At 42.4% G+C, this 23,331-nt stretch overlaps 1 protein-coding gene across 6 annotated transcripts; it reads right to left on the reverse strand.

Annotated features, from left to right (window-relative positions):
• Nucleotides 1–924: 924 nt before the first annotated feature.
• On the reverse strand, nt 925–22,872 carry tmpoa (thymopoietin a). Of its 6 annotated transcripts, XM_056368210.1 has the most exons (9): nt 21,928–22,872; nt 13,748–13,865; nt 11,247–11,390; nt 9,878–9,999; nt 5,061–5,153; nt 4,041–4,193; nt 3,625–3,762; nt 3,327–3,427; nt 925–2,086 (listed from the first exon to the last, which is right to left on the reverse strand). In XM_056368210.1, exons 1-9 carry the CDS (start codon nt 22,168–22,170, stop codon nt 1,663–1,665), a joined length of 1,536 nt encoding a protein of 511 aa, XP_056224185.1. In that variant the 5' UTR covers nt 22,171–22,872; the 3' UTR covers nt 925–1,662. The 6 variants fall into 6 exon arrangements, with proteins under 6 accessions (XP_056224185.1, XP_056224186.1, XP_056224188.1 ...); XM_056368211.1 differs by lacking the exon at nt 5,061–5,153 and having other exon boundaries at nt 21,928–22,865; XM_056368213.1 differs by lacking the exon at nt 3,625–3,762 and having other exon boundaries at nt 4,056–4,193; nt 21,928–22,671.
• Nucleotides 22,873–23,331: the final 459 nt, after the last annotated feature.

Here is a 23,331-nt window from a genome sequence, read left to right on the forward strand (position 1 = left end):
GCCCATTCATAGAAATAATAATAGTAATAATAAAATATCTGGTGTGGCTCTAGATTTGGTTTTATGTGTCCAGGTTTAGAGATTTCGGGCTCCGACATGTCTGTCTCCTCCCATTATGACTAAGCTGAAAAGAATCACATTTGTGTTGCCTACAGTGATGAAAACTCAAAACCTCTGTTACTCTGGATGATCCACAGGCCTCAGTCTGAACCGTTCTAAAGAAATAATTCCAGTGTAAACTGGAATTGATGACAGCCGTTTCTATGGATGTATGAGTGGGATGTTGGTCTGCGGGTCAGTCAGTGGCCTCAGTCCAGACTGAACTGTCTTTACAACTAGTGGAGGGACTGCCATGAAATACAGTTTCTAGTTACTTTGGTGAGCCTCTAAGTTTTCCTCTAGCGCCATCATCAGGTCAATTATGTGACAAATACTTAAGTTCGTACAGAAGCCAAACATTTTTTTAATCCCATTATTTTAAGATAACAAAGCGCGTTATCCCGAGATAATGAGATATTATCAGGAGGAAACGATTTTTGTTATCTCATTATCTTGGGATAAAGAGCTTTGTTAGTTTAAGATTACGGGATAAAAAAATATTTGCAAGTCTTGCCTTTCTCTGCCTCCGTAGGCTTATGACATAATACCTCCCATCACCCTCAATTATCTTTGAGTTTACTGCTAATTAGCCAATGTTAGCATGCTTAACTAAGACAGTTAACATGGTAAACATTATACCCTCTAAACATCAGCATATTAGCATTAACTGTGAGCATGTAGCTGAAGTGAAGCCTCACACAGGTTTGTGTCTTAATGTTTGAATGATCCGTTTACTCTGTAAATGTAAAATGAACAAAAGCTAATAAAGTGCTGAGAAAAAAAGACAGTGTTACTAATAGTGGATGAATAACATGCTCTTTCAGGCATTGTAACAACATAGTAGTTTATTGAGTGGATATTCAATATTTGTGACAGTGAATACATAATTAAGTAGAATACACTGGGACATTCAAATTCATTATAAGAGAACATTAAGAAAATATTGGCGTAGGGTTTAAGAAGAAGCGTTTGGATTATAATAACGAGCCTCCCTGTCTCATTAACAAAGATGGTCGAGTACAAAACAAAATTACAGGTTCAAACTCCATCTTCAACGCTGTTAATGACCAACAGAGACAGAAACTAAGGCAGAGTGTGAAAAAAATACATCTGAACCACACACATTCAGTACAAACACACTCACTCACATACTCTCTCACACACACAAACACACACACACACCATGGCAATAAAAAGTAGGTCCACCTATTTCTATGAAATCTACTGTTTGTGTTTCTCAGAGTTGATTAGTGGCTGGCTTCGTAGTAACCTCACAGACGGCGAGGTAATTGGTGGACCAAAACAACAACAGCTGATGCAGTACTGTCCTTTCACAACGTGTCATGGAGATCCTCGAAGCGTTACTGAAATGGCTTTGTCAAATCTCTCTCAGGATTCGGTAAAAACAGATTGAGAAAGGAAGGAAAAAGAAACAAACAAACGGGCGTTGATGTCAGAGGTCATTTCACAGCACCCGTGAACAACATGGCTACAATGCACACTTATAAAAAATGAAATAATATAAGCAAGCTTCTCTCTCCCTTCAGACACGTCCTGTGCTCTCTATGCTGCACTGCTACTGGCCACATCTGTGTCTGAGCCTACAAATGGGTTGATGGTGTTGGTCTCCATGGCCTGGTAAACCAAGAACAGGAACGCTGCCACGATGGCGAGCAGGAACAGCTTAATCCACAGAGACATGCCGCGGCGCTCCGCTTTGGTCGGGCCTGCAGGGGGAGCTGCAGACAAAAGCCTGGAGGAGGAGTTGGAGAAAGAGGAGGTGGAGGTAGAGGAGGTGAAGCTGGTGGAGGGGGTGGAGGGGGGCAGGCTGGTGACTCTGTTGACAGTGCAGCTCTCTGTGTAGGAGGATGAGGAGCTGCTGGTCTTGGTGGTTTTCGGGGAGAAGAGGCAGTTCTCACTGTTCCACAGGTCACTGGACTTCAGCGGGCGACCGGCCGCTCCTCGGATGGGTCGCCGACAGGTGGCGCTGCAAGAGACGAGGATTTTAGAGTCAGTGTTTTCTGACGGTCAGGTCAACTCTTATTGTTTCTGAAAACACAATGAATCTTACAGGTTTGTCTTGTTTGGTTCGGGTGGTCTGGACCACATAAAAAACATAGATCCATCATCGTGCTTTAGTTCTGGTCTGTTTTATACAAACAAACAGAGCTGTAAACAGAAGTCATATGGACTGATGTGAAACTCACTGACTGGACAGTTTTTGTTAACAAGAACCCACAGAGGATCAGATTCCTGTGACTGGACACGCTGAACCTTGACCTTCTGACATCACAGATAAATAATTATGAGAGCTGCTGTAACTGGACATCACCGTCATCAATAATGACAGACGTGTAGAAACAGGTGTCTTGTATGTTATAAGTAGGTTATTATAAGGGGGAAAGTTACTGTGTGGTCACCATGTTTCACTCAAGTTGTAAATGAGGGAAAATAGACAACACACTTCTGTTGACGTGCTGTTGACTTTCTGACTGATCATTAAAAAAAATCATCACGCCGACCTGCTGACTTTCACACGTTACCATGGTTACCAAATTGCCCTGAATAAATACAGATCACAAGAATTGTTTTCTTCACAGTCCACAGGCAGCGGATGGTTTTAGTTCTTTATGGCAGTAATTTAGCTTTAACTAATGTATGAGTTAAACAGTGGGCTTCAACTTGAGCCCCGTTGTTTCTTTTCTTTTTGTCCATGTTACATTTCTAAAAAAGGAAGTGTAGTGAATGATCAATTTTAACTTCCTGTTTGTGATGTACTATTGATGAACTGACAACTATGACTGGACCACTGACTGTTGAGCTTCTAATGAGATTCATGGACGTCACGTCCTGTAAAGTGCCTTGAGATAATGATTGTTATGATTTTTGCTACACATATAAAGTAAAATTGAATTGAATTATTTACAGTGGTGTTTTCATGTCTGTGTGTTCAGGTCTGACTGAATCATGACTCAGGTTTTTGTCCAATGTGAGTTTCAGATGGTTTTGGATGTTGATATGATCTTATTCGTCTGATTTGGTTTACAGATCAGTTTGAGTGTTTTGATACAATATGTGAATAAATGTAACCAGTAATCTAAGACTTTTATTTTGTCGAAGTAGCTCAGAGTAAAAAGAATTGAAGAGCTCTGGTGTAATATCATGGATCCTGTGGTTGGTCTGTTTAGCATGAGAACCAGAGAAGAGCAGCGTCATCAGTTACTCACGTGATTCCTGTTGGACTGTTGATGTCGTTGGGGAACAGCTCCTTCAGAACATCACTCTCATCCACTTTCAGGTTTTGGTCACTGGCTGTGATCTTCTCCACCTACACACAAAAACAACAGTGATGAGCAGAGTGAAAGAGCAAACAGCTGATTCATGAATGAATCTCATCAGTGAACGTATCAAGCTTCTTCATGTATTTGTGAGGTGCGGACCCCCTATTACACATCTCTCACCATGTGACCACCATGTTTACTACTGAACCACGCTGTGAGTGTGACACAGAGCGTAACAGTCTACCTGTCTCACCAACACACCCTCTGACAGTGTGGGTGTGTAGCTGTGTGTCCTCACAGGGCTGCACGTGGACAGGAAGCTGGTGATTTTCTGCTGCCGCTGTTTAACCAGTTGGACATCCGGAGGGACAAACTCCTCCTCCTGCTCTTAAAAAGTGTGTGTGGTTGTGTGTCAATGATGTTTAACCAGCCAACAGTTCAGCTGTCACACAACTGTCCCTGCACAAACCCTCAACAGCTGCACGCACGCACACAAACACACAACTGACCCATTCATCAGTACAACTATAAAGTACAAGATGCTCTTCATGTTTCACTGAAACAATTCAGCTTTCACACACACGTGTCACTGAGAAGTGAGGTGAGAGAAGAAAGAGGACAGAACTGAAAGCAGCCACAGATGTTTGAGTGGAGCTGTACCCCTGCTGCAGAGACCTGGTCTGACACAGTCCAGCGGGACTCCTGACGCTTAATGGGTGAGATGTTACACGTGGGTCTAAAGGTGAGTGGCTCGACTCTGGTGAGGTGAACCAGAGGGGATGAAAGCCTGGCAGACCTCTGTGGTTCAGGTTCCTGAAGATTAAGAAAATGAGTCAGAATCCAGACTGAAATCTTACACTTGGTCCACTTCAGTCACTTGTGTCACATGATGGAAAAGATGATGGTTAAGTTTTAACCAGTGCAGATGTCTACGTTGGTGATGTGACGGCTTCTGTAGCTGCGACCTGAAGCTTATTTTTTTAGCAGGGATGCAGATTTTCTCTCTTCTGATGTCTACACCGAGGTCATCCTCTGATGCAGAGTCTCGACCTGAGAACGCACCGTCTTTCCCAAACTTCAAAAAGTAGCTGGGATCATTCAATTAATTCAATCATTAGTTAACAGGATGCTGTAACTATAACACATCAACACGTTTTCATTTTAGGATTTAGAAAATTTTATTTAAATTGCTCTTTACGTGTTTATGTTTATGAGCTTGTATTATTATAACGCATCTACAGCACTTTAACATTTACCATATCATGACCTGAGGGCAGACATGCCATCACGTTCAACCTCAGCTTAATCACTGTCTCTGCAGCTGTTTTTTCCCCCTCACAAACCAACCCAACATAAGTTTGGTAAGCAACATAGTCCTGAAGCATTTTTTTCTGGATAAGCTCTGGATGTTCTGGATAAGCTGTAACATCAGTTCTTGTCCTTTATGAAACTAATGTAACTTAGTGCCAGTGAAGTCACCGGCAAATCTAAAGGCAGATGTGTGGCTGCTGCATTTTGGAGTTAAAAACTATGAAGACAGTGAAGAGTTGGACAAAAACAAAGCTACATGTGAGACGTAAAAAAGAAGCTGTATGTAGCTGAAGCTGTTCATACACAGTGTAGCCGGTGCGCTGGAATACATTGTGGCTCAGACAGAGGACAGACAGACAGGAGGCTAACCTCTAGCAGAGCGGTATTGAGCAGAGCGATGGGCTTGTCAGATGAATCCTTACTGTGTTTGGGACGAGCCAGCCCCAGTTCTTCCCTGTGGATCTACAGGTTTTAAAAAGAAGGAGGGAGGGCACAACAGATAAGCTGCAGCCACAGACTGTATCCGCTAGTCAGAGCTGATTACGCCACGGTATGATTTCAATAAACTGCTTCTGAGAGCATCTAACAAAAGGACAGTATCTGACAATCTGCGAAACTCTGAAACAATTACATCACTTTACACAGCGATTGGACAGTGAGAAACTATGAATGTCTGAGGAGAGACATTCTCAAAGTCTATTTGTACAATCAACCATAGAGGCAGACACAGTGCTGTCAATGTCTAAGCTACTATGAACTGGTCACTGGTTCATAGCTGTGCTGAATCAATACTCAATAAATACAGTGGAGGTCGTCCAGTATGGCTGTCACCATTAAGTTAGAACTAAAGCTGTGTGATATGCAAAAAAAAAATTTGATTTTGTTTATACGTGAGTTAACTGTGCAGCCCTAGTTAGAACTAATTTTAACTATTAATTAATTAGTTCAAATTGGTGTGATATGGGTCTTGAGATTGTACTGTGACATATTTTTCCATGTTGTGATGATCCAAACAACATGGCTCCACTCTATAGTGTCCTACTTCATTAGTCACATGTTTATTAGCTCACTTTAGAGGCAGGTCAAGTTGATGGTGACATTTGAAGGGCACCTTCTGCTGGACCACAGGGTGAAATATTCAAACAGGTCATGACTGTTCAAGTATTTTACTTTTTCCCTCCCTCTGTGAGGCTACACCCAAATTCAAAAGTCTTCCTGAATTCAAGAAAATGAGTAGGTGGGGGCACCTTCCAGTGCGAGCTCCCAGCAGCTCTGCAGACCTCTGCAGCCGTCTTCACTGCTGGACCGAACTTCAGTTTGGGGCCCACATGATGGGGCAGAGTTTCTCCTGCTGGACTCTGAGGCAGCGACATCAGTAAACCAGACCAACCTGAGAACTCTCAATAAATGACACCGAGGGGTGAAGCACCAACCAGCCCAAAGGTTCTTGATGTTCTGAGCTAGTTCTTCATCGTGACAGAGAAGTGAGTGAATGTGCCCCTTTAGAGACCACCGGCCTTGTGGATAATACACATATTTTGCTGACACATGCCCACCCTCAGTGCACTTTCACACCAGATGACAAGAAACAGTGAATCTTTGAAGGGGAGCACTGATCTCTTCAGACAGACACACCACAGAACCAACAGGCCAGTGAGTCCATGCAGAGATCAGCGACAGGACAAACAGCTGCCATAGACTAAAGCTACCTGAACACATCTGGACCAGGTGGAGCGGGCTTCAGCCCGAGCTGGACTCCCTGACTTGTGGCGAACCCTCTTGTCAGACTCTAACTGGACATGATCTGGCAACACAGGCCTGAGATCCTCAGGCACTATCTGCTGGGACACAGAGACCAGGAGACAGACAGAGAGAGAGACAGAAGTCAGACAGAAGAAGTGTGAAGCAGACAACAAGGACAGAGGAAGAAGTGAAGATGAGAGTAGCAGAGTGAAGATCGTTCCAGCTGCTGTAGCCGACAGAAGAACGTGTGAAGCAGCTGAGGAGAAAGAGCTGCATGTGTGCACAGCTGCACATACATGTCTGTGAAGCACAGTATTCACCTTTCCATGGGATAAACCCCCGAGGTCTGTGCTTCACTCTCAGGACAGGCGCTTCCTCATGCTCCTCATCCATCTCTACACACATGGTGCACATATCAGCAGACAATAAAAATACCAGTGTGCGACTTTCGGCCCATTTTTATCAGCATTACTTTCAGTCCAGAAAAAGCAGGCCCATATGTGAAGGTGATTGAATACTCCTGACTAAATCACTGAAACGTGAAAGACAAGCTTAGACAATTCAACATGATGAGCGGTGAATTTGAGCTTGTTAATACTGCCATCTAGTGGCACTTAGACAAACAGACATTACATGAATATGTCAATTATGATATTGAAGTTACATTTTTCTCAATAAGTAGTAGCCTATAAAAATGACATTAATGATGTCAACATTATTTATATATTATTATTAATAATGTCAATATTCCTAAACTCAATTCATAAGTAGGTTGAATGGGAATTGCTTCCCCTCAGAAATTGATGAAGTGGTAGCACCCGAATTTAAACGCCTTTCACACGTTCAAAATTGACGTGTTGACACGGCCTTTTCTGTCGTCTTTAGACATTTTCGACCGATCTGCGGTCCATAGTCCGGGACCCTCCAGGATTGTGCCAAAAATCACTCGCTCATTCCCTCCTCCCTCTCACTATCCAGGGAGTTCTATGTAGAGGACTACACAGTGAGCTCATTGGTAAAAGGAAAAAACACTTTCGGACAGGTCATTTTCTCTGCACCGTTTTTCTGTCTTTCAGCGTGAGTGCAATGCATGATGGTATATATTGCTTGATCAGTGACCATCGGTTGTCATGATGCATTATACTACGAGTTCGCTATTTAGGGTGCTGTAATTCTCATTATACGTTCCGGCGGCACTACAAAATGGCAAACTACTACGTAGCCGACCCCTCCCACCCTGGACACAAACTCTTAGAGAGACACTCCCCTCTGGCAGGAGGCTGCAGTCCATCAAGACCAAAACCTCTTCCCAACTGCAGTTGTCCTCATGAACAACACCCCCCACTGACACACACACACACACACACACACACACACACACACACACACACACACACACACACACACACACACACACACACACACACACACACACACACACACACACACACACACACACACACACACACACACACACACACGTCAGATCTGGTTGGTTGCTGACCACTCTTCATGTCTCAGTTCAACAGGTGTGCGTTCACCATGTGAACAGCAGGAGGAGCTGCTGAGACGCTAACATCTCACTGCTGGATTACACCCATGACTTCACACTGCCATTTCTCTGCAGCGGCAATTCACACTGTACTTCTTACAATACAGAAACAAAGTTAAATGATATAGTAATAGTATAAGAACATTTTTCAGGGCTCCTTTGTCCAGATTTTCCAATTACATTAACAACTGTGTGGATGTCACACATGAGAAGAAAAGCAAAGGAACAGATGGAGGTAAAGAACAGCCGTCAGAGCTGCAGGGATCAGGAGAAAATCAGTGTGTGAAGCACCCAGCATGTGCATGGCAGCAGCTAATCCACATCATGTGCTTTGAGTCTGACATGCAGTGAGCAGCAGCACTGATACACTGAACCTCCAGGCTCACACTGAGCTGGGTGTGACTGCTCTCCAGTGCAATGAAAAACCGCTTCCTGTGCCCAGTGTCAGAGGAAACTGCAGAATCAAACCCCAGCTTACCTGCTCCACACTCGGCTCAGCCTCGGGGGGGGGGGGGGGGGGGGGGGGGGGGGGGGGGGGGGGGGAGTGCTTGGAGATACTGAAATTCTCTCTCTCTCTCTTGCTCTCACTTTCACTGTTTGTTTTCACTTTATCTTCTACGCAGCAAAAGGAAGAGTGAGTAGGGACGAGGTTAATGAAAGTCACAGATCAGTGACTACAGCCCTTCAGCACAGCAGAACGTCCATGTTTCAGGTTTTTTGAGTCAGAGTCATGTTTGTCTGATAGTTGCTCCCTAAATCACAATTGAAGCGACTAATTGTGTTATTAATGTCATTAGAAGAATTTAGTTGAAACAGGTTTTTATTACTGTTACTCTGCTGGTTGGTCAGGAAGGGCATCTTGTGTAACAGTTATGCCAAACCAAATATGCGGATGATGAACCGCGGTGGCAACTCCTCACAGGAGCAGCTCTAAGACAATGACTGTACAGTGAAATAAAAACATTACGTTTATCTAGCCGACAGACGTCTTCATTAAGCCACAACAATTAACTTTAAAAGATTTGATAAGTGGATTCAGATTTCATAAAATGCTATCAAATCCCATCCCTGACCAGAACAGCCAATTAGAGTGAGTGTTCGTGGGGTGGGGGATAGTTACTGTGTGTCACTTCACTCAGTTTTTAATGAGGACCTGCAAATACCCACACACACACACAAGTGTTTTAACTGTTCTGCACTCTCTCATTTATTAGTGGAAACCTCCACACTCACACTGATGCACCAGCATGTTATGTTACTATGGTTACTAAATGACTTTTGCATAATTATGTTGATTACATAGCAGACTTTGTTGTAGTTGTGCTTTTGAAGTCAAGCTAAAATTACAAATCTATTGTCAAAGAATCCTGTTGTTGCTCTGCCATCATCCCTTCAGCTGCAGAGAGAGACCCTCCTGCTCAGACAGTCTTGGTCCGGTGGTCTAGTTTTCTGCCTAACCCTTTGTTTTCTAATACGTAGTAGAACATGAGCATGGTTAAAGATAGATTATATTTGCATTACAACGTGAACTGAACCGGACATCCTGTACCGAACAGCACGGCACAGATATGTGAACCGTTACATCCCCAGTTCCTCTGTCACTCAGATTTATATTTGGACTAGAATAACTCTCTCAACTTCAAACTACAGCTTCCACAGACATCAGTGAAAGCAGCACAACTGCAGTTTGTTGTCAGCCACACATTCACATCTGTATCAAACATTTCTCCAGCTCAGGTAACTACACCAACACATATAGACTGGAGAACTCGGGAGTATTTCTATCGTGGTCTCCATTCACAGTTCCACAGGCAGAGCTAGGACGTGTTGCCATGTGACGGCGTGTGGACTGATGAGCTTCACTGTCAGTGGTGGAGAGGCTGTTTCTTACCGTGTGGTGCTGGCTGCTGCGGGTGCGGGTGGTGACCGGCGTCTTCCCTCGGCTCCTCACCGGTCTCTCCACCAGCGGAGCCGGTTCAGGATCTGCCACAGGCTCTGATTCTGGTGTCACTTCTAACGAAACACACACAAACACTTTACCTTTATCAAAAAAACTGCAGCTCCTGTGATTTGGATATTGGCCATATTGAGATTTCGATTAATTATGGATCTCTACAGACGACATAGATGTGTTGAACATGTTTTAATTATAAAAACAAATTATTATTTAGCATTAGTGTCATTATAGTTTTTCAAAATAAAGTGCCGGTTCTTATGTTAACTTCTTCCCCTCCAGGAAGACATTACTCTCACGTCAGTTCATTTCAGCTCAGTGAAAATCAACATGAAGACTTGCTTGATAAATCATTCACCTATACATTTCTGAAGTTTGCATAATGCAAATATCTAAAATAAAAAAAAAGCAAGGGTTAGAACCAATATAAAAAGAAGATACACATCTGTTAGAAGGGTAAACCTGTGGAAGAGTTGTGATAATGAATTAAGAATGTGTAGTTCACTTGGTAAATTCACCTATTATCACCTCCTTGTGATAGAGTTCCAGAATACATTTATCCAGAGTCATAGAAAATATGAACCCTTTGTGTGAAATTTTGTCATAACTGCTGTGTGAAGTCTCGAGTATTGGTGTTTTGAGGTCACACTGACCTTGACCTTTGACCACCAAAATCTAATCAGTTTGTCGTTGAGTCCAAGTGAATGTTTTTGCCATATTACATATACAAGAAGTTCTGTCAAGGCGTTACTGAGATATGGCGTTCAAGGACTGAAATAAAATTGAACTGAACTGAAATAAAACTTTCAAGATCTCCATATTTCTATATTGTCAGTCTTATAGGTTTGATTTTTTTTCACAACACAGCTCATGATGTAATGATTTGACTCTTATAACTCAGATGATATAAAAGTAAAACCTTTCATGCCACAACATGAGAGTATTCAGTTTTCAGTCTCTGCAAGTTGGTTTTCACAGTTGGCTGAAATGAACTGAGAACAGAGTTTGCTTTGTGGTTGTCAATGTAAATGCAAATGTTGTTAGCAGGCAGCAACAAGCAAACTCACTATTCCAGTAGGACAACACATAATATCAGATATCCCTCCGGCAGGAACACACACACACACACACACACACACACACACACACACACACACACACACACACACACACACACACACACACACACACACACACACACACACACACACACACACACACACACACACACACACACAGATCTCATTTTATATTCAAACACTAATCCTTTAATCTGCCACAGCCGTGTACATAACACTGATCTTACCGTCCTCCTTGTCACTGTACAGGTCTGATTCAGATTTGCCGTTGTGGTTGACTTGTATCTCTGTGAGAACCAGCTGTGGCGGCTGCACAGGACCATTGTCCAGCAGCTTCTGCAGCTTCTTCTCATACAGTTTACGGGTGGACGCTGGGAGGAGGAGCAGAGGGAGAAATTACATCAAATCAGTACAAGATGATGTCATTGTGTGTGTGTGTGTGTGTGTGTGTGTGTGTGTGTAATTAAGTCATTTATCTAACTATTTGTTACAGATGTGCTGTGGTTAATTCTTTGTGCCAACATGTGTGACCACAGAACAGCCGCAGGCTAGAAAATCCTGAGTGGCACCTTCATACTCTGACTGATTAGTGGCGTACAAACGAGTCAAACTTCATCTAGAGGCTTTTCAGCATTTACATCCATCATCTCAACCCTCTGAAGCTCATGGGCACATATACGCTCCAGAAAATTTCACGTTGTCTTTAGAGCATCATAACTCCTCAACGGTTGAGCTACAGACATGCTGTTTCTTCACTTTAAACTAGAATCAGCATTTTCTAACATGCCCCTGATTGTCTGTGTGAGTCAATGACTTCAGTTGATGAACATGAAAAGTTAGAAAAGCCGTTTGCCTGGTGCGTTGCTGCTTCCTCTTTGTATGTTTAGACCGCTTTATGGGCTTTTCTTGTTGTATGGGCTATTAACTCCTATTATACTGAAAATAAGTCATTGAGTGACACATTTTATTAGCTGAGGTTGTGCTGATTCTGGACCTGTTAAGCACTTAGTGAAACTTTCAAAAATGACAACATTATAAGGAAAAACACAAAAGGTATGAAAAAACGGAATGTGGGCCTCAGAGGGTTAGAAGAAGAATCTTCTGCTTTCTTTATTTCCCTTCAGTCTGTTTATTTACTGTTATTTATGCTTTAGTACCATCTCATCACTCTCATGTTTTCTGTGTTACACCTCCTCTTAACTGGCAGAGCAGCAGAAGCAACAGCTGCGGTCAGCTGTCGGTGTACACGTCTGTTTATCCACACGTCTGCTCTGCACTCAGCCCAACACACACTCGCATCTACATGACTGTGTCTACGTGGGCTGTCCCTCCAATTCTTTGACAACTGCACATTAGAGACACGGCTATAAGAGTGCATAATATTTTGTTCTTGGGTATCAGTGTCATCAGGAACTGACATCTGGAGCTCAGTGTGGCAGGTTTTTATATATATATATATATGAAAATATCTAGAATCTCACAAATCTAAAGAAGTGGAAGAACAACTGTCAGCCCAGTGTTATTCAGTCACTGAGCAGACTGATCACAGCAATGTAAACCTAAGCAACATCACTTTGTGCAGTGTCCATGTTTACATATTTACAGATAGTTTGGTATGAGGTGATATTAGTGCTAATGTATAAGACTAAGTATGCTAAGTATAATTATAGAAAGATCAGCCATATACAATCATGTCTGCAGCTTTACCAACCCAAAAGCCTCTGCTGTAGATGTCCTAGTACCGCTGCTGTAGAGACTGTGTGACAGCAACGGTTCTCTTTTTAAAGGGGCTATTTGTAAGTTTTCTGTGGTGTCTTGTGGGGAGCAGGTGGTAGTGTTTGTTGCTTGACAAGAGCTACGGTCATTGTTGCGAATACGAGGCAAGAGGCTAGAATACGTCCTCTGAGCAGTGCTACGTCTTCAGGACAGACTGGATGCTATTGTGGCTTGGCATCGGAACGTGATGAGCTGGTCTGGAGCTAGCTAGTTAGCATGCTAACTTCAGTAGAAGAAAAGACGTGATAAAGACGAGTTAACATTGGTGCTTGTTTCCACCTCTGGAAACAGCTGTTGGTGAGTGAAGGAATGAAGTTTGATGCTGAACTCATTATTTCTTCTAGACTTCTAAGTAAACAGCTGCTAATGCTAACATTAGCTATGTAGTAATAGCAAAGCTACAAATAGCTAATAATGGAACAGAATGATAGGTGGTTCTACTTTGCTGCTTTTGTCTGCAGGTGCTTCATTAAATCAACAGAACTTAAACACTGAGAGAAAAAACTGCAAAGTAGAAGCTTTTGTAAGTAGTGAATAAGTGGGTGAGCAGAGTGGTGCATGAATTAGTGCTGTGCTAAATGTATTAGTGAGCTGCCTTTTATTTGTTTGTGATAACTGTTATTTGAGACCGAGTTGTTTTTTTGAATACCAGCAGAGATACTGTATGTGTGTCCTGCTATGTTAAACTAACTGACCAACACATTGATCCAGTGTCTTCACTTGCAGAGTGGGTCAAACATGGTGTGCTGTTAGTTAACATGTGAAAGCCACATGTGAATTCCATCATCTGTGTGGAGAGTGCAGAACCAGCACACCACATCCCTCTGTGTGTGTGTGTGTGTGTGTGTGTGTGTGTGTGTGTGTGTGTGTGTGTGTATGCAAAGTGCAGGTGACACCTCAGTGTTTACTCTCATATGACCCTGCTGCTGTTTCTGTGAATGTGAACACTCACCCACAATCGGCCCCGCGTCCACTCCGTGTTTGAGCAGCTCGTCCCTCAGGCCCTCGTCAGTCAGCATGGTCACATCCAGCTCCTCTGGCGGAACCTTGTCTGTTTTCCTGGTGGCTTTCTGTGGGATGACGACAGGGCGTGATGAGCTGTACTCAGCAGGGTCAGAGTCAGGCACTACCATAGATTTATTTTGGTCCTCAGGCAATGTAATCAGCAAGTAATCACATCAAAGTCAGACGACACAGTTTTGTTTCGTGGGTATGGGCTGTTTGTGCAGCGACTACTACGACATGACAGCACTCTATTCACATGCGAGACAAACACACACTGACAATGAGGACTTCCCCTCTGATCCAGAAGAGGACGGAGAAATCTGACCATCTCAGTATTTTGTCTTCTCTGAGAGGAGAAAGAGAAGAAGGCAGGAGGGAGGAGAGGAGAGGAGAGGAGAGAGGAAACAAGGACAGGAGAGAGGAGAGGAACCAGACACTCGGCAGGTTTTTACCAGCAGCTGAATGATCCACAGATGTGTCCCCCCTCTCCATAACAAACAGACCAAGAGATTAAAACCATTTCTACAAAGATGAACAGAGATTTGCTCTGCACTGATGTACTGTATGTACTGAGGCCTGAAGAGCTCTTGTGGTGCGGGCGGGATTGCACAAAAAGAATTTTGCGCATACACGAAAAAAAGAAAACACATTTTTGTGCAGGCATGCTTGACCCCTGCTGCTAAAACTCCATCTTAGAGGAAGCAGTGGGATGATCCCAAACGTTGAGAGGGGGAAGCAAAAAAGAGGAGAAGATAGTAACACAATGGGTGCTCAGTTCACACCCTCAGGTGTGTGTCTACCTGTTCACCTCCTGTGAACCTTCAGCTGGACACATTCATTCTCTCTCAAGGAAAAGCTGTGAACTTTCAAACAGTTACAGAAACCTGTTTACCAGGCTGCCTGATAAAAAGATGCAAGTTGGCTGCTTCATTTCATTCATGATCTCTACACAGATCTGTGGAGGCACATCTGCGATGTGTTCAAGTACACAAACAGAACCAGAAAAAACAGTTTCCTTCAATCTTCTAAAATGAAGTGAAGCCAGAGAGACAGCTGCTGCAGGTGATTGATGCTCAGAGAGTAAACAACGTGCTGGGCTGCAGCCGCACCTCATACTCCAGCCTACAGGAAATTACAGTGTGTTTGAAGCCAGCGGCCTCTGAGATGAAGAAGCCCTGTGTCTCCTCCCTGGCTCACTCAGCCTCTGAGTGAACAAAGTCAGTGTGCAGGAAATGCTTTCCCTGAACGTGATGTCAGTTTACAAGTTACACATGCTGCCGTGTTTCCAAACATCTGAGTTTCAAATGATAGAGCCTTGCTGCAGAAAAGTCTAAAAAGGAACTCAATGGTGTTCACGAGTGCCTGTTCTGGAGCAGGTGATGTCCCTGATATTATCCATACCAAGGTGTACATGGACTACAGGAGGGAAGTGGACACAGACACGTGCCTCTGTACTACACTGGGTGTTTGCTGGGGCAGGATATCAAACCTAATGTATGCCGATGTGTTCTACACGTGTGCAGTCAGTTTGCCAACATCAACAGTTGTGTACAATCTAAAACAGAAATTGAGCTGGTAGACCAGTAGATAGTAGGTAAACCTCATCAACACAAAGACCAGGCTGTGGTTCACAGAAATAAAACCAGCGGAGTTCTGGAATCAAGTTCAATGAACTAATGAAACAAACACAGTGAGGAGGTGGATCCCCAGCCGGCCGACTCAGTCACCTGATCTCAACCTGGTCTCAGTCTGACTGAGCTGCGATCCCCCTGCTGAAGTCCAGACTAATGCACAGAGACCCCCGCAGAGGCTGCAGTGAATCCTGGGAGAGCAGGAGGCAAAGCATGGTGGGTCAAAGCCTCTTAATTTTATTTGTGATTTATTTGTCCCCCGACACAGAATTTTCAAGAGTGAGTTTATTCCAGTGTCTGGACCCTGTATTCATGACACATCCACAGAATACAACAACAACATACAAGGTTGGTTTGAAATTATAGGGAGACGGTAGAGACAGTAGACTGACCTCTACACTCATTACTACGAAACTTCACATTGGTAAATTATAATTGTTATGTAATATAATAATGTATATTATATTAATGTATATTATTATAATATCACGTTTAGAATTATTATATTATATAAATAATACATAGTATTCTGTCATAACACCACCACACTATTGTCATATTATTCTACACTATTTTTAATATTATCATATTAGCATTTTTTTTTTTTATTTACTACATTGGCAGATATCATAAGTTTTTTTTCTATTACATTCTCCCTACGGTTATACTGATATTACATCATTATTGTCACTATACTTTCCTTTTCACCCTCTCACAAAAGACAGATACATATGACTACATCACACATAAACCTTGAAAAGTACACACATACACAAACACACACACCATATTTTTTTCGTTTATTGTTTTTGTTGTCATTTCAATGTCTGTCCATGACATGTGCCCTTCGTCTCATTGGTTTTTGTTATGAAAAGTCACTAATAAAGAACAAAAAAAGAAACTGGAGGAAGGTTTAGATGCATGCTGATGTGTTGAAAGCAGCTTGGTAGATAATGAAGAAGCCAGTTGGATTCAAGTTTAATCTTACTTCATCTTCTTCACTTTAATTCTTTGGTGTGTAGATTGCTATGTTGGGGTGTCAGGGACATGCAGGCAGGTCATTACTTATTTACTTTCATTGAAAGCAGCTTACAACTCTGGTGCCAGGCTGTGTGTCTGTGGAAGGCATTCATATAGAAATATTACAGATTGCAGCTATCAGCCCCTCTGCTGTCGGACTGAGCCCAGCTGAGCAGAGGAGTGAGCGGAGGTGGAGCAGCACCTTCAGGCAGAAACACCACAGAAGTGCACCGTCTACAGTGACTGTGGGCTTTAAGTGGACATCAGGGTCTAAAGAGACGCTCTGAATTCATTCATCTGGCAACAAAGCAGAGGAAAATGTGAGGAATGCAAAGACGATGTGCTCAGTTTCAGCGGCGAGGTGCTGCCACGGTTCGCAGCATTTACTAAATGTGAGAGGCTGCCTTGCTGTGTCTGGCTCTCAGTGGGCCCTGAGCAGGGTTTGGTCTGGACCTGAGCCAGACTGTTTCATAATCACAGCAGCCTGAGCTAGAGAGGCTGGGAGAAGAAAAAGGAGGGGAGAAGCGGCCAGTACTCCATTCTCTGAAGACCACACCCTGGCCTTTAAAGGCATAACTGAACTCTGAGCTCACAGCTTGGCTCGGTGTGCAGCTCTGTGGAGTAAACTCACTACAAACACCGTCAGACTTTCCTTTACAACTCTGCACTAAAGCGTGGATGGAGTAGTCGGAGGGCAAGACATGCCAGGACCTGTGGCTGCATGATGTAACTCACTGCCTGGCTGATAAACAATGGAGCGTGTGTGGTTGGCCATAATTGACTCTACTAAGATTAGCCACAACTCTGTGTTACTTGTGTCACACATTCTTTACGCCTCACAACTAATTCCTCTCGCTCCTCTCAGCACAGACTGTGTTAGATAAAGGAGGGAAACTTCAGGCATGAGATACACTTGAGGGTTCAGTTTGAAAAGCGTCAGCTATTTCAAAAATGTCAGGAATGGGTTTTTGTGCTGCGTGCCCCCCTCCACCTGCAACTCACAATCACCAGGTTTCACAAGATAAACAGCCTCAACAACACAACACTACAGTAGCTTAGACAGCCAAGGACAAACTAATTACACACGAGCTGCGTCTTTCCACGGCCTCTACACACACACACACACACACACACACACACACACACACGTTGGCAGTCTGGGCGAGTCCTCTTCCTGAGCAGAGTATTTCCTCAATGAAGAGGCCAAATCCTAAATTCAGACAGAAACACACTCCTCTATCAGTGTCACAAATGCATCCATTTCACCGGTCAGTTTCTACAAGTATCAAATCAGAACTCAAGAGGACAATCCTGAACATATAGAATAAATCAGGATTATTACTTATTATTACACTCTTTGGAAATAAAATCTCAGACTTCAGGCAAAAGTGCAGAGGTTTTATTTCACACAGTAAATACCAGGGGTCGGTTGCACAAAACACCTTAAGTTAAGATTTTCATTAAAGTCTGTTAAGTTAAGGTTTCCTTAAAGTAAAACAGTTACACTTAACACCCTTACTTTCATCCTTAAAATGTTCACTTAAGTATTTAAGGTTTACTCCTCATCTGAGTCTTATACGTAAGGAATCATTTGAAGTCAGTTAAGCCGTTAGTGACCAAAGTAAGGAAAAGGTCTCAACTTAAGTCTTATCTGCAACGTGACTGAGTTTATGGTTGTAAAATCTCTTTCACTGCTGCAAATGCCTTACCTTTGTTCCTTAACTAAGGAAACTTTCAGCTATGGACAAATTAAATCATAAGTGCTATTACTTAAGTAGAAAACTTAAGGTGCTTCGTGCAAACGTGCAGATTGTCATCTAGAGTGATCTTGAGACCAGATGCATCAGGATCTAGTTTACTCACCACCCCTGCTAAAACATTTCCTGGGGAAACCCTGTGCTGCTTACAGATGGACAGAGTGGGTTGATACTTTCTATAAATCTGTGACTGTAGGAACTCATTGTACCTGCTGTAAATCCACTCTGACTGCAGTGACTGTCCTCCAGGGAGGAGCAGCTACAGACTTATGAGGCATTGTTGAAGCTTCAGGAGGAGGGAGTTTCACACTGATAACACCTTTAAAAACCTCGAGGCTTTCAGCTAATGAGCATGAACCTCCTCTTGCCTGTCTTCCTATGACTTATTGGCTCCTAGTAACCAACAATTGACCTGTGTCCAAACAGTATAATATATAATAGAGTCTGAACAGCTTGGGTTGAGTTACTACCGGCATTTCCTGTCGATTGACAAATAGATTAATCAACTAACCATTGATTATTTTCTGAAGCAGGCAGAGAGGGCCAGCTGTTTTAAAAGCATGTTCAAGATCAGTGCAGATGTTGAGATATCCTGACTTTTAGTCCCTAGAAGTCAAAGCCAAATAATTTATGACATTTTTCGAAAACACATGTCAAATATTTGCTGGTTCCAGTTTCTCCAATCTGAGGCAGTCTAGTCAGCAAATGTGCGTGGCGTCATTTTTCACTGTTGTTGCATTGCGGTTGGACCTAAGAAAACACATGCAAAAAGACACAACACAAACAACGTCAGACAACATCTGCATCAACTTAACACATGAACGGCAAATACTCACAGCACAACTGAGGTGTTTCCAGCGGACACAATGCTTTGTGACTTTTGGATTTAAAAGCATTGAACAACAAGTGCGCCCGAGCCGGGTTCATCACTTGTCGCCTGGAAACACTTCCGTTGTGTTGTGAGTATTTGCAGCACGTGTTGTCAAATGGATGAAGATGTTTTCTGAATTTGTTTGTGTTTTGTCTGTTTGCATGTGTTTTCTTAAGATGGAGTGCTTTGAGCTCTCTGGGCCACCGTACTAAACGATTAATCAAAGAAAAGGAAATTATTATTTCTCCAAAATAAGATAACCTCAATAACTTCATCCCATCATCATAAAGTGTCCCTTTATGCAGTTAACTGTTATGTCCAAACACTGCCTAACAATAATAATAGTATACAACAAAACTGAGTAACCTCAATGCAACAGTGAAAAATGATGCTACGCACAATTTGCTATTAAAGCAACCTTGCATTCAAAAAAAAAACAGACAGGTAAGTGCTTCTGACTTGACACAGGGGTTATCTGTGCTAACAGGTGTTTCAGTGACTGATCCGGACATTACATCAAGGCAACTTCTATAGACAGCATACAAGAAGAAAATCAGTACTCACAAAAGATTAAACTTTGCCAAAGAAGTATTTAAAAATGGCAGGACAGAACCTGTGCATCAAAGAGCAGCTGACAAGAATCATCTGTGAAGAAGTAGAACATTTCTCCACAGATTAATGTCAGATTGCATCTGTCCTCAAAAACATTAATCAATTAACACTGATGATGGGTGTACTGATGGTTCTTAAATATGTGGTGCGTCTGGTCAAACAAACAGTAAACAGGGTGACTGTAAACAGACAGTAATGCTGCATGGAGCTCCTGTTCAAACGCAGAAGGGTCAGTGCACCACTTCCCAGCATTCCTCTTACTACACCCTTCACACTATCGCTGTCATATCACACACTTTACAGATTTTAGATTCAAAGTTCCATTTATGAAACACACACACACACACACACACACACACACACACACACACACACACACACACACAAAGAGCTTCCTCTCCCCTCTCAGCGTTGTGTTTATTCATCATCTGAAAACTCATGAAAGATTGATGGTCGTCACAGTCCACACCTCGCAGCACAAACAGTCAGGTGACCTTTACCTGACTCAGGGAGCTCTGAATAAATCCTAAACCGTAACGTTCAGAGAAGAAAAGACACGAATGAAGAAAATATGCAGCAGAACTTCTGTACACATGTTTTTCTTCACTACAGGCAGCAGTGAAAGAATGATACAAACACATACACTCCCACATTGTTCGTCATCTCTCATTCACCACCCTTTACTTCATCATGTCGAGACCCCCCCCTCCCTGCTGCACACCTGGTGTCTCCACAAACCCAACAGGTGAGGTGTCTCTAGTCAACAAGGAACTTACACATCAACAAAACTTAAAACTAATGATAAAAGAATAAAGAAAAACTAGAATTAAATAAAGTTCACATGAAATTAACAAATAAATCACTGAAATAAAGGAAAGATAAATTTTGAGAAAGACTAACTAAAAACTAAAAGTTTAATGTGAAAGTCACTTCTCTGAAATAATGACTGTTTGAATTGTTATTTAAACCATTAAATAAATAGTAGTAAAAATGAAAAAATAAAAGTAATGAACATAATCTCATTACAAGTGTAAAAATGTGAGGATTTTTTTCTTTTTAATTAGTCAAACAAATGAAGTAACATGAAGTTAGGCTGTGGTAATCTGTGATGGCAAAATGTAAATGTCTTAAAATTTGATCTAATAAACACAAAATAACAAAACCTGTTCTTAGCTGGCACCTTAATTCTTTTCTCGGCAGGGCTAGTGTTTTTAAAGCCTGTGTGAAAAGGTCTTAAAACTATATGAGAGAGCTTAGCATGTAACTACTATGTAAAACCAGCAACTTCAGAAAGTCAGCAGGTTTTAGAGGGGAATCTGTGAACTGTTAAAAGGTTGTGAGGTAGTTATTGGGGGGGGGGGGGTTAGTGTTATTAAACCAACTGAGGAATGCTGAGAAACCGACACCCTCTTCATCAACAGAAACATCTTCATTCATTCATCCATTCATTCAAAAACAACAAACACCTATCAGCTTCTTTATCTGTGCTTTAACAGATTCTGCATCAGGGTGTCACTTCATGCAGCAACAGGTAAAGTAGTGTCTCCATCTGTCCACTCAAAATGCTCTCCAACCAAAACTGATTAAATTATCATGTAAAAGAGCAAATGATTAAATTGGCTGAGGGAGAGAGACTCCACCCGCTCTCCTCTTCAGATACAGGTACAGATAAAAAAAAACCTGTTTCTATCAGTACAGAAATGTAAGGCTGCTATAGTTTTGTTTTTACTTACAACTTCCTCCAGCATGTTATAGCAGGAAAGTTCTGTCTCCAGCTGTGGTACAAGAAGCAACAACTGAACTTTTTTGGGATGGGACCTAGACCTTGACCCTCCACCCAAAAAAAAACTGTAGATGATGGAGTCAAATGATGTTCATTGATCAACAGATGTAATTTTAAACTGAGAGGAACAGTTGATTCATTTAGCAGTTGAGGTTTATTTCATTACGGTCAAACATTTTAAGTAGTTTGAAGCATTTGCTCACATCTGTCAGTATTTTGGAGGCTTAGACTCAGCCCTACTTATGAGTAATCGATTAATCTAAAAGTGATCAGTTGATAATGATTGGTTGGGATATGAATACAGTAAATCACAGATCTATGCAGCCCAAAGAAAACAAATCCACTTCTTTTGAGTTAAGTTAGAGAAACTTGAAGCACACTCCTGCTTCCTGCGCCAGCTTCTGCACATGAGATGGGATCAACATTAACTCAGACACGGATAACTAAACTCACTCTGCCGGATGAGCGGCTTCTGTTGGAGACCACGGGCGGCGGCAGCTCCTCGTCGCTGGAGAAGGCGTCCAGAGTGGTGGCGGTGACATGTTTCTTGTTCTGAGCGGTCAGGTTCTTCAGATACAGCTGCACGTACACGTCCTTGTTCGGGTTGCCGCTCGGCAGCTCCACGTTGTGGGCCAGCAGCTCGCTCTTCAGCTTGTCCTTGGTGAGCACAGACGGGTCGTCTAGGTACTCCGGCATGTCGGCGAGCAGATGGAGGGACAAGAGTTAGCGTCGCCCGGGTAAGTTTGCTAGCTAACACCGAGAGGGAAAATGGACTGAACGGAGGGGGAGGTGGATGGAAGCGGAGTGGCTGACGAGCGCCTCTTGCTGGATTTGATTCGTAAAGCAAAAATATAAGCTGCGGAGGTAAGAAGTGAGTTTCAGAGGAAAAAGGAAGAATGAAAAAAGAGAAATAATATTAGTCGCTGTCGCTGCTTTCACTTCCCTCTCCACGCTGAGGGGTGGAGAAACGAAAGAAGTGCCTGGTGGTGAGGGCAGTTTAGGGGGAAATCTGCACCAGACTGCTGCCACTCATGGGGATGACCCGGCCGGAAGTGACTGCCTTTAGAAACTTGCTCCTATTGGCCAGGCGTTGTTAGACAGTGCTTCCTCATTGGTGGTACAAAATGCAACTATTGAAAATGACAAAACACGTCACAAATTGATGGCACGCCACTGAATCAGACTGGATATATGGAGACAACTCCTAAACTTTCATCTTTTCTCCTAGAACTGAATCCTCTACTCAAGTTATAAGAGTAAAAAGCCTTTGGAAAATTATGGAAACTTTTTCCCTGTAACCTCTGACTGAATAAGACATTTTTTGTGTATTCATATACCTCAGTGCACGAAGGAATGTATCTTTTTCATTTTCATTTATCTTACATACGCCTGTTGTGCTAATGTCATTAAAGTTCTGGTTTTACGTGCTGTTATATTACCTGAATTACTGTACATTTTCTTTGATCAATAAATAAAAAGGAAGATACAAACACCAAAACAATAGATAACGCGAGTCAGTATATAATGGTGCATTTTAAATATTGTTTTGTATTACTTTGTTACCGCTTAGATTGTAAGTCTATGTACATCAACATGTAGGATTTAAATACAGTATATAAATACAGCAGCAAGCTGCTGCATGAATTGCCTCCAGCAGAAACAGAAACTGTGGTCCTTTTTCGTAACCATAGTTACTCCCAAATAAAATTTACTTAACAGTTTATTTGGTGGCATCTTTTCGTTTTCAATGTTTACAAGCTGTTTGGTTCTTACAATAGTCTCTGTAAATACATTACAAAAAATGAACCTGTCTACAGTTTTCTATATTTGAACATACATACAAAGGATATCACTGGA

This window comes from Seriola aureovittata, chromosome 22 (assembly GCF_021018895.1).
Source record: "Seriola aureovittata isolate HTS-2021-v1 ecotype China chromosome 22, ASM2101889v1, whole genome shotgun sequence".
In the NCBI taxonomy this organism is placed as follows: Eukaryota; Metazoa; Chordata; class Actinopteri; order Carangiformes; family Carangidae; genus Seriola; species Seriola aureovittata.

Coding starts and splice junctions, on each gene's coding strand:
- tmpoa (XM_056368210.1), bottom strand. CDS start 22,170: ATGCCGGAGTACCTAGACGACCCGTCTGTGCTCACCAAGGACAAGCTG. Junction 10,000..11,246: donor GTACAGTGACAAGGAGGACG/GTAAGATCAGTG, acceptor GTGTTTCGTTAG/AAGTGACACCAGAATCAGAG. Junction 3,428..3,624: donor AGGGTGTGTTGGTGAGACAG/GTAGACTGTTAC, acceptor TTTTGTGTGTAG/GTGGAGAAGATCACAGCCAG.